Genomic DNA, 12,121 nt, shown 5'->3' with positions numbered 1-12,121 from the left:
AATCTACTGTACTAAAGGTGGCAAACAATGAAACTAAGGTCTTTTTGTGCTTGTGGTTGTTTGGAGATTTTGCCGTTACCGAATCTGAAACTGCTTTAAAGGCAATCCTGAAAGAGATTTAAGGGTTTTTGATTAGCGGGAGGCGACGGTTTCAATTAGTATGAGAAAAACGATTATTCCGTTTGGTATTTCTTGGTTTCGTGGAATTTTGTGCTTTCGCTTAGGTATTGTTTTTTTTTGTTGTTGCAAAATGAAATATTGAAATGGGTTCGCGTCTGTCCAACGGACGGAATATGGAAGAAATGTACAAATCATGTTGTTTGAAACAAGAAAAAAGGGGAACAACAGGGAAACATTGAACTGCTTTCATAGAAAATCGAAAATCGTACGGAAAAATCCTCCGCCTCCGCCATCGTTGCGACCGATTTCTGAGCCTTCATCGGTATTTGATTCTGATGCTTCGGATTCGGACCCACCTCCAGCACCATGACCATGATGTTCATCGTCACCGAAACCTATATCCTGGTCACCCACTCGCTTGCCTCTACCAATTGCTTTTTCCAGCCCGGCGTCAAATCCATAATCCACCAAACCATCCTCCACGGCGGCAATGCCATCGTCAAACTCCGCCGCGGTTCGTGCAAGACCTTGGCTGGTACCGTTGTAATCAGTTTTACCTAATTTCAGGATATGATGCAGGTGCTTTTTGGGACTAGCCTGATCGTCGTTGGATTTTTGGTTTCTAGCCGAAACGATTCTGAAAACGAAAGCATTTATCAGCTTGTAGGTTACTTACTTCGATCGTTAAATATACCCATCTACGCCATCTGACACGTAGTCTGAGATAGTTCCAAGCCCATCTTCGATTTGGTTTATCAAATCGGATGGAGTCACTTTGGGACTATTCCTAGCATCATCCTTCAGGGAACGTTGCTGACATTCCTTGTCGGCATCCTCTGTAATGAATAAAGATAAATAGAGACAATCAGTTAAGGTATGAGAAAATGCGGTAATCTGATCTTTTATATCGCTGAGTCAGTTCCCGATAATATGTCACTAACGAGGTCTTATTTTTTTTCCTGTATTCTGAGAGTTGACGCCACACATATTTCTTCCGATCTTGATAGTTTATAGTTAGTTAGTGAAAACTTGTCAACAGAGACAGAAAAAAACGGGAATGCCTTCAAAGTGGTACTACTATTTGGGTCAATATTCTCGTTCCCGGGCTTTGCCACCATTAAACAGGTTCATCTTCCCGGGATGGCTCCGTTTAACCATTGGTTCCCCGCCAGTTTAAACGAGGCGCAAGTTGTACTTACAGTTAGCTCTATTTACGCGATTACGTGTTGTTGCATGCATGCAATAATGCATTGTGGCTCATGCTTCTTACACCAATGCAATGGACTGGGAGTAATGTGTTCTGGCAAACAGCGAAAACGGACTTGAACTTGACCGCTTCGCTTGAGGCATAAAGCTTACCGACGAAGAAACGCTTTCCTCTTCACTGTACCCATTATTCGGTTGGGTCGTTTTTTCGCTTTCATGCCGTTCGAAGTGTAGCCGTCAATTTAGTGGAATCATGTTTAAAGAGTAATTTTATTACTGATCATCATTAATGAACTGCGCGAAAACATTTTTGTTGAATATGTTAATATGAAACTGTTTACCATATTAGTTCCTTTATGTGAAGTAAACATAAAGATTTCGTCACAAAAAGCAAAGATATCATATTACTAAGATATCCTGTTCTTACATTTTACAAATAAATCATAAGCGACATACTTTTTTGCGAGCATGGCGCCATCAGGCGAATCCGCATCGAATTTTGTACATAACTACAAGTATGGTGAGAGGAATGTCAAATTCGCGTGCTCTAAAACAACAGTACTGCTCACCCGTACAATTGACATGATTCCTTCTGCCGTGCTTGATTGTGCTGCCGTGCGATGGCGTAGCTGAACTAAAGACTGATTCCTCTCTAAGCTAACAGGGTTTGCAAAATGCCAGTTTGCTTACTTTGTTTTGCGAAAATTGATCGGAACTGTATTTTGAAAAGGGCTAAACTTCTTTTACCATTTTTGCCTTTCTCATATAGAAAGACTATACAATCATTGTGAAACCCGACTTTTGGACTGAGAGATGGTCGAGTGCAAGGATGGCTTTTATCGTATCAAAGAACGCTCATTACCAACTTTTCTCACGATTCAATCAGTGCCATCAAAGAGAGAGGCTTTTATCGTATCAAAGAACGCCCATTAACAACTTTTCACACGATTCAATCAGTGCCATCAAAGAGAGACGGATATCATCGCAGCAACAAAAACTCGGCATGGCTCATTTAACATAGAATAGACACCAGTGTGAGAGCGAATTTCTCTCGATGACATTTCTGAGAATCAAAGGTTAGCACGCTGCTGTGGGGATCCTCTCTGAAGCAACAAACGGTTGCTTATTCTCGTTTCGCGATCCGATTCTATACAGGCAGTTGATAATTGCGATAGAATCATTTTACTATTGCCGCTTATTCTAACTATGTGCATATAATCTTTGTATAAGTTGTGTCTATGAAAATGTATGTGAATGCTCCACACAACTGTTTTGAAATATTGCAACCTAGTATGAGAATCATCAAGTCGAATCATCGATTCGGTTTTCTGCGATAATTGTCAACTTGCGATTCTCTCTTGGTAAATTTCATACAGCACCAATCATTATCAGACTGTAATTTTTTTAAGGGCCGTGAAATGCTCATGAAGTCTAGCGAAGAAATGTAGAAAAATTCTCTCACGGTTCATGCATTGAGAGACACGATTTCTTGTAGCATCTTCTACCGGATTAAAAATGTTGTATACAATAAAGATAAATATCGAGCAGCTTCTGTTAAATTTTCGGCAATCACCAACACTGGTCGAGTTTCATATACCATTCGACGCAGTTCATGTGGTTGGTCCCATAGATTGCTATTGAATTTTATACGGATCGAAGTTCCGGTTCGGGAGTAACGGGTTAAAAAATTTTTTTTGCACTTTTCAACCCGTTTCGATTTTCTCAGAAACCGCTCAAGCGATTTCCTTCCTTTTAGAATTAAATCAAAAGGCCTTATAGTTCCATAGCCTAAAATTGAATTTCGAATGGATTCGACCTCTGGTTACGGAGTTACGGGGTAAAATGCGCAAAATTAACTAAAAAAGCGTATCCGTTTTTTTTTAGAGAACGCTCATCCAATTTTTATAGGCTTAGGTTAAAATCAAAGGTCTTACTGTCCCATAGAATACGACATCTGGTTCAAGAATTACAGACTGACAAGTATAAACATTAAATTTTCAAGAGCGTGTTTCTATTTCAATGTATAGGTTATGATAGTTTCTGGCCAATCGAACCGATTTCAGTTATACCGGTTCCCAGCTCCAGGTTCCGGAAGTACCGGAAATAGTGGTCAAAAACTCAAACATAGAACTCTTTATTTTCTCAGAAACAGCTGAGTCGATTTTCACAAACTTAGATTTGTAAAATTTTAAATCGTCATTAAGAGCGAAAATGCAAAAAAATCGAAAAATTCCTATTAACTTGTGTTAAAAATTGAAAAGGTTATGCTAGCGTATGTCCAAACAAACTTTTTTTGTTCTTATTAAATATTCAAAGAAAAGTTTTATGAAGAATCCCTTAGTAATATGAATGAAATCATGAGTTATATGAGAAAGGTTTTAGAACATCACTAGGTAGTTTAAAAAAGTTTGTTTTTTTCAAATAGTTTATTCGACAAATGAAAAATCCCACAAAAAAGTATTATACTAGTACTTGTCACAAATTCACAAATATTTTTGAATAAAAATACTGAAAAAATGTGCAATCAAATCATAAACCGAAAAAAAATTGATTCAATTTGCAGAAAATACCATTTTTAAACGAATTTTGTCTGAAAATAGGTGAACGAATTCAGTCTAAAAATAGACCAACCAATTTTCTCGGAGATGGCTGAATTGGTTTTCACAAACTTTGGTTCACATAAAAGGCACCATATGAAGTTCCTGATCATTTAGATCGGACTCCGGTTCCGAAATTACAGGGTAATATGCACAAAAATAAGTAAAAATAATGCCACCCAATTCTCTCAGAGATGGCTAAACCGATTTCCACAAACTAAGATTCAAATAAAAGGACCTAAGGTCCCATACAAAGTTCCTGTATTTTAGCTGGATCTCAGATTTTAGCTAGAGTTTCCGGAGATACGCACTAATAATATGAAAATAATTTCAATTAATTTTCTCAAAGCATAATGAACTGATTTTCATGAACTTAAATTAAAATGAAAGCTGTTATAGTTCCATATAAAATTCCTGAGTTTCATCCGGATCCGACGGAATAACAGGGTCCTGCGTATTGAAAAATGAAAATAATTAAGCTCATTTTTTCTCGAAGATGATTCAACCGATTTCTCAAATTGAACTGAAAGGTCTTTGAATGCCATATAAAAATTGCGATATTTATTAAGATACAACTGTTGGTTCTGGAGGTACAGGGTGTTCAGTGCAAAAATGTCAATTCCAAGAGTATTCTATTCATAAATAATCCTGTAATGAGTATAGAACTATTTAAATTGACTAAAAACATTTCCTAGTTTGCTCAGATTAGGTTTCTATAAACTCAATTTGAAATAAAAGCACTTGTCCCATAGTAAATTTACTGAATTTTATGAAAGTCTAACTTCTAGAATTACATTCTGATAAGTTTAAAAAATTTCAAACCGTCATAGAAAATGACGATAAACTCCCTTCTTTAGGTCATGATAGTTGATGGTTGAATTGACAGAATTTCACCATACCGGTGCTAAGTTTTCAGAAGTACCGGAAATAGTGATCAAAGTCATTAAAATGGAGCTCACTTCATTTTCTCATATATGATTGAATTGATTTCCATAAATTTAAATTCAAATAAAAGGTGTTATAGTATTATGCCAAAGAACTGGTTCGTAAACTTTTCTAATTTGTGATATTTTGATGAATTCTTCTGTAATACATACTAGACAATGAAAAACATGAGGCATCATTGCACTGGTCCGAGTTGGTGGTTCAATGCATAGAGCGCTCCAAGCCAGTTGTCGTATGTTCGAACCCTGACCTGGAAGGATTCATAGTGCCAGTAAGATCGTAGTACTAGTAGTACTAGTACTACTGTAATACCAAGAATTTGATTTGCTATCATTACACTAGGTCAAGTGTATAGAACCTACGTAATACTGTGGTAAGGTACACGGATAAAAATCTATTACCGGTACCATGATTTTTTAATCATGAAATCATGAACCATGCCTTTTCATGAAATTTCATAAGCAAAATGATTGATATCATGAAAATTTTCATGAAAGTTGTGTTATTATTCATGATATCAATAATTTTGCTCATGAAATGATGACTTATTGCTCATGATAGACATGATTCCTGATTTCATGATTTTTAATCGTGGTACCGGCAATGGTTTTTTACCCGTGTACAGCTTCATATGCCATTTTTATTTAGTGCAGTAAAAGGTTTGAGACTACAAAAAACATTTGTGGCTAGTTTTGAACTGAGAGTCATTTAAGAATTCAATGTAACTCAATTTGTTAGAGAATTTTTCAGAATACTATGCAATCACTGTGAAAACCGACGTTTTATTCGATGTTATATACCATTCGATGCAGCTCGACGAACTGAGCAAATGTCTGTGTGTATGTATGTATGTATGTATGTATGTAACAAAAATTGCACTCATTTTTCTCGGAGATGGCTAGATCGATTTTCACAAACTTAGATTCAAATGAAAGTTCTTATGGTCCCGTAGCTTGCTATTGTGTATCATCCCGATTCGAATTCGGTTCCGGAGATAGAAGGTGATATGCACCAAAAACAATTGAAAAAATATGCACACATTTATTTTTAGACATGGCATAACCGATTTGTACATCCTTAGATTCAAATGAAAGTTCTCATGGTCCCATAGCCCTAGCTATTGAATTTCATTCCGATCCAATTTCCGTTTCCAAATTTATAGGGTGATGTGTAAAAATTAAGGAAACAGGTTCACTCAATTTTCTCGGAAATGGCTAAACCGGTTTTCACAAACTAAGATTCAAACGATAGTTTGAAGTTATTTAGAAATTTCTAGAACATTTCATCTCGATCCGACTTCCGGTTTGCGGAACTACAGCGCGGAAATTTTCAATTTCATGAGTATTTTTTCACAAACGATGGCAAAAACATGTACAAATCCCATAAAACTGACTGATAAATTCTTGTTAGTTTGTAGGCATATAAACTTAACACCACTGGTTCCCCATTTCCCGTTCTGGAAGCACCGAAAGTAGTGAAGAACATCTTCAAAAGTAGAACTTACTTCGATTTCTCAGCGACGCTTGAACCGATTTCTTCAAATCTTGATTGAAATTGAAGCTCATATTGTGCCAAAAGCTACTATGGAATTTCATCCGGATCCGACTTCCGGTTCCATAATTAGAGGGCGATGTGTGTCAAAGCTTTCAAACCGCCATATAAAATGAACATACAAAGCCGATACGCACCGGTACGTGCTGGCACGGAAGACGAAAACACAACATGCCTTTAAAAACGATGCACACAGCGCGCTTTGTTCAATTTCGCACATGTTATAAAGAAACCCGAAACCGAAGTTTGACCGATTTTCACAAACCGAAGTTTGACCGATTTTCACAAACTTAGATTCAAATTAAAAGCCTTATGATCCCCAAAGCTTTAGAAGTTTATCCGGATACAACTTTCGGTTCCGGATCTACAGGGTTAAGAGTGTTTAAGGGGCGGGTAGGGTCTAACACTTTCGAAAAATCATTTATTATTTTTTTATATTGTCTTATAGTAGAACATATCAAGAATATTCTGTGAAATTTTCAAGCCTATTGGAACGAAACTCTGGAAGTTATGTACCTTTATCTATGGCTATCTCATTCTGCGAAGAAGCAAGAGCTCGTCGCACAGGCCCAAGATTTCTACTTCGATTGACTTCAAAACTTGACAAAACTTTCTTGAAATGTTTCATTATAATAAATCATAAAAGAAAAATATGATTTTGTGAAAATGTTAGACCCTATGGGCTCCCTGGAGTAATTAATTGTTACCATTAATTTCATAGACAAAAAGTTGCAAACGCATTTTTCTCGAAGGCAGGTTTTGAAAGTCCGTGTCCATCGTCATTCAAAAACTACTGCACCAATTTTTTTTTCAAATTTTGCACACATTTTCTGCATATAAAAAACCAGACCCCAACGTTTTCCTTTAAGATATTTGTAACTTTGGGGAGGTTTAACAGCTACAAAATGGCGGATTTTTTCGTGAAAAATCGTAGTTTTCACTTTAAACAACCACCAAAAATTAAAAAAAAATCAAACAGAAATGTTGGGGTCTAGAGAAACTTGTTCTCTAACTATGCTAGTGTCCATTTGTTCACTTCTGATTAGTCTGCGCTGAGATACAGTGGACACCGCAAATCATGATTTTTAAGAAGAGTCCTCAAAAATATCTCTTCACCAACTTATTTCTCAATACTTTTCAACAAAAAAATTACAAAATGTTGTTCGAATCATGCTTTTTATCATGCAAAACAATGGAATTTATTTTGTGGAACGATAATTCTGGGAAAAAATCGCAAAAATTATGATTTTTTCATCGTTTAGACCAAACCCATATAAAATTCTTGAATTTCATCTTGATACGACTTCTTGTTTCGGAACCACTGGGTTAATCATTAAAATTTTATAAAGCGACGAAGTGAAAGGGAGGAAAATTATTATCAACTAAGTTCCAAACTGTTCCAATTTGTAGGTCTTATTTTGTTGCTGGCCACACGAACCAACTTCGGTTATTCTGGTCCTCGAAATTAGGTTTCGGAAGTATTAAAACTAGTCAAAACCTGCAAAGTCAGTAGTGTTCTAGTTCTAGATTCATAATTTATGTCAGGATCTCATTCACTTTTCTTCAAGATGGCCAAATCGATTTTCACAAACTTATAGATTCAAAGGAAAAATCTTACGGTTTCATACAGAATCCCTGAATTCGTTGTGGTTAATACCTTCGGTTCCGGAACTATAGGGTGGATTGATTGGAAAATTTTGTTAGATTTTATTCGATCAAACTTTCCTGTTTCTATTCAATGAAACGTTGTTTTTAGAACTCCACAGAAATATTTATGATAGTACGAGTAATATGAGAAAAGCATCATTACACCACTAGGTGTAATGGTGTAATTCAAACAGGTTTTGTAAAGGGTTTAAAAGAATAAAACAAACCAGAAAACGTCATCTTGGATTTCTAAACGACCAGAAACATATTTTATGATATTTATTCATTGAACGCATACTGTAGGATCTTTATGGAATATCGAACCGCGAGTCGCCATGTTGGATTTTGAATCGATTTCAGACATCGTTTCATGACATCTACTAGTTCCAAGTATACCTATATTGTAAGGGCATATTCAGTAGTGTTCTAGTTCTAGATGCATAATTTATGTCAGTTACAAAATTTAAATCTGAATTTTATAACAAGAAAAACTGGCAGCCAGTGTTTTACTCGTGTTTCAGCAGTGTTTTACTCGTGTTTCAAATATACAAAAAAAAGAACGGCATCGTAGACCAGTTTTAAATTTGACAGAAAAATTGGTCGAATAAATAAAACTAGAACGGCTTGCTGGGGATACGTTTGTTGACGCTGAGCAAACATGCAAAAAAAGGTTTTCGTGGTTCGAATTTGGGAATTTTTATATGGACTACAAGAAAGTTCCAGAGATCAGAAAAAGTGCATGTGGTGGGTGCTATTTATTATGAGCTACTCAAATGCGTTTGGACAGAGCATTGCATGAAAAGCGGTCGCAATATGAAGATCTTCATGACAATGCGAGACTCCATGCTTCGAAAGTTGTAAATGTTTTTTTTATAATCGCTGCAATGAAAAGTTCTGCCCCAGCCGCCATTTTTTTTATCAGACATTGTTCCATACGGTTGCCATTTGCTCCAATCCATGGCGCCTAACTTTTCAAGTCAGTTTCAAAAACTGCGACACCACCAAAAATTGGATCGATTCATTTGTCGAATCTGAGGAAAAGGAATTTTTCAAACGTGGTATCCGAGTCTTACCAGAAATTGGTACATAACGATGGACTATACTTTGAAAAACGGTACTGCAATGACACTCTCACTAAAAATCATGAAACTTCAATAATTTATTTAAACGCCTGATATATTATAAATAGATTTATATAACGACATTCATATAGCTATTTTATGTTATATAAGTTGTAAATATTTTGATTTCATTTATCATAAAGCCGTTTATTTAAATTTTACTGACACAGACTTTAGTTACAAAAGTTGGGCCCTTGTTTCTGGGATTTTTATTGTCGACCCCGCACACTATTGAAAATAACCTTTAAGGTGCAGAAATGTGCAAGATCGCATAGTGATTTCTTTAAAGTAGAGAAAAAATGCTTTAAAATCAAATACTATTGAATAGTGGCAGCCCTTTCCTACCTATATAGAACTCTAATCGCAAAACATTGTCATTGTGCCATATATTTTATATGGAAGGATGGAAAGAAAGTTTACAATACCCTATCTTTGAGACTATTTCTTATTCAAAAATTTTTATATTTTAAACTGTAATCCTTCACTTATCTGAGAATTCGGAAAAATTAATACAGTGCAGGAAAAAAATAAATTTATTTTTTGGATTTCTGCCACCTTGGCATCACTGTGCGGTGTAGTGCAAATTAAAAACGAAAACGCCATTAGTGGTCACTTATTTTCTTGGTTGGTGAACAAACAAAATTCAAAATATGAGAAAAGTATTGTACCGAATTTTTAATAAAAAAAGTATCAGAGCCTATTGTGTGTAAACTCTTTCCACTACAACCGGCTTACGTCATGGTCAATTCAAAACAAACATTGTCATTTACGGCGATGAGAAACATCCTACGCCAAACAATTGCGGCACCACGGCGTCGTCGTCGTCTCCAAATGGTAATCGGCATTTCTCTTTCACTCGCGCAATAACACGGCTAGGCATCACAGTCACATTCGAAGACAAAAGCCGGAATCCGCGACCCACCTTAACGTAACCTTCTACTTTCGCTTATTTCGAAATACCTATAAATTTCGCTGTAAATGATCGCTCCGAAAGGGAAACTATTGGAAGTGAAGAAGCTACAAACGGCGCCCGTCCGTTTTCGGCCAATTAAGAGGCTCAATTCAACTTTCCCGGATCGTATGAAAACATTTTCCTGTGCCGTCCTCGCGTTTGTTCAGCAGAATGGTATTTGCGCCTTTTCCCTGTACGCCGTACAAATGTCATGGAGCTTCTATTTGAATAATCGTGAACGGGCATGGAGACACAAGTTGACGTGTTTTTCTAACCTCTCTTCCTTTACCGAACATGCATCCTATTGCTTTCGGTAATGCTGGCGATCGATGATGACTGCTCACAGCAAGGAGTTCCTCAAAGCGATCATCGCATAGCGAGCAATCGTGGAAAGAAAGCTGCTAGGTGGTAAAGAAATGATAATCCGCGGAACATCTTTTCCGACCAAGTCCAACTAGAACTTCGTCCCACTGTGCCGAAGGAAATGGCGTGTATTGTTTCGTGCGCTCCACCAGTTTTTTTTTCGAAGGTTATCAGCGGTAACTGATCTTCTTCGGTAGTCGTCTTCACTTCTGCGCCGTTGCAACATGAAACGGAAAAATATGCCGCGATTCGGTCTCTCTAGATGGATCGAAGAAAGCATAAAAACTTCTTCCTAACTTTGAATCGAACGGCATATTTGAAAGTGAGATCTACTCACCTTCTCCCGTAGCACGATTTGTGCTGGTCCGTGTCCGATGGCGGGAACCATCACGACTTCTTTCGTCAGGACCGGTATAGGCGCATCCAACTCCTGCCCGATGTTGCAAACCTTGGGAGAAATTTTCCACGAAAGGAATGTTGGCTGTTCGATTGTGGGGAAAGCGAAATGCGTCGAACGGAGATTCATGTTTACTAACGAAACATTAATTTTCGTTGGTTTCGAACCTGAAACAGGTGTGGAGACTTGTTATCACAAGTCCTTTATAAAGTACTAGAAGGTATGCCGAAGATGCACAGCAGGTTTTTCGTAGCATGGCGATCGCGAAAAGGCATAGTTCAGGTTTAGTGCCGCAATGGGAGAGGAAAAACCAGTTGGCATTTCATATTTACCAGAAAAGGCAGATCCGTGTAAGAAGATTTAAGATTTGATAGACGTAGACCGTAGATAGAGCAATGATCGGACGCTTGATAAAGGCCTGATCATTGGTGAATGTCGGGAAAAGTTGAACAAATTTAAAAGTTTAATAAGTAGTTTTAAACAAGTTCGGGTATGTTGATCAGCGTCGTAAGAAAATTGATGTCTCTCGGGATTGCTCATGCATGCTTCCATTAAGGGATTGAAATCTCATTAGTGCTTTCACTCTCACTCTACTCACAGGTTAATCACACCAAACCCAGCCTCTATTCCAATCATTGTAAGTTATAATTAATCAACTTGTCCATTGGATGATTGACATAAAGAGTGTAAAGTGGAGTACAACTAGATTGGTCATTGACAGATCCGTGACGTATTTTTCTACTGTCTCAATGAATTGCATTGAAAATGCATTGCTAACAGTTTATTACAGTTTTTTTTCCTTTTGTAATATGCTTATCTAATGAGAATCGTTAGCGTAAACATATGAATGTCTGGTAATTTAATGTCTTACTCTTATACGGAGTCAAGAGTCAATTAAAAGATTTCCTGTTGCAATTTTGAAAGATTATAGCTCAGTGATCTGTTGATAGATTTATCATTGCAATTCAAGGCACTTTTCATGGCCACAGGTCATCTTATGGAATTATTTGAATTTCCTTCATTTCTCGTTAAAGTTCTACTTACAATCTTAGGAAAACAGTCAACAGTTGAAAAACCTAAAAGCGGGTTTCTCCGCTACTGCTAAATCAACCCTCGAGAAAAACACATCAGTTTATTAAGAAAATGCGCCAAATAAACTGATATTTCTCTTTTAAAATTAACCTCAACGACAACGAAGAAATCTGTTTTTGCATTTTGCAAC

At 36.8% G+C, this 12,121-nt stretch overlaps 1 protein-coding gene across 3 annotated transcripts in view; it reads right to left on the bottom strand.

Moving 5' to 3' along the window:
• LOC131435357 (uncharacterized) overlaps positions 1–12,121 on the bottom strand; it is a 78,594-nt gene that overhangs the window by 8,921 nt on the left and 57,552 nt on the right. For 2 of the 3 annotated variants that reach the window (XM_058603162.1, XM_058603163.1), the window contains exons 3-4: positions 815–956; positions 390–757 (exon numbers count right to left, since the gene is read on the bottom strand). In XM_058603162.1, the coding sequence (XP_058459145.1) occupies positions 390–757; positions 815–956 (510 nt within the window). The remainder of the gene's footprint in view (positions 1–389; positions 758–814; positions 957–12,121) is intronic. The other variant, XM_058603164.1, reaches the window with a different exon arrangement.

This window comes from Malaya genurostris, chromosome 3 (assembly GCF_030247185.1).
Source record: "Malaya genurostris strain Urasoe2022 chromosome 3, Malgen_1.1, whole genome shotgun sequence".
Lineage (NCBI taxonomy): Eukaryota > Metazoa > Arthropoda > Insecta > Diptera > Culicidae > Malaya > Malaya genurostris.
The sequence above is the reverse complement of the archived record's forward strand: the minus strand, read 5'-3'. Positions and strand labels throughout refer to the sequence as shown.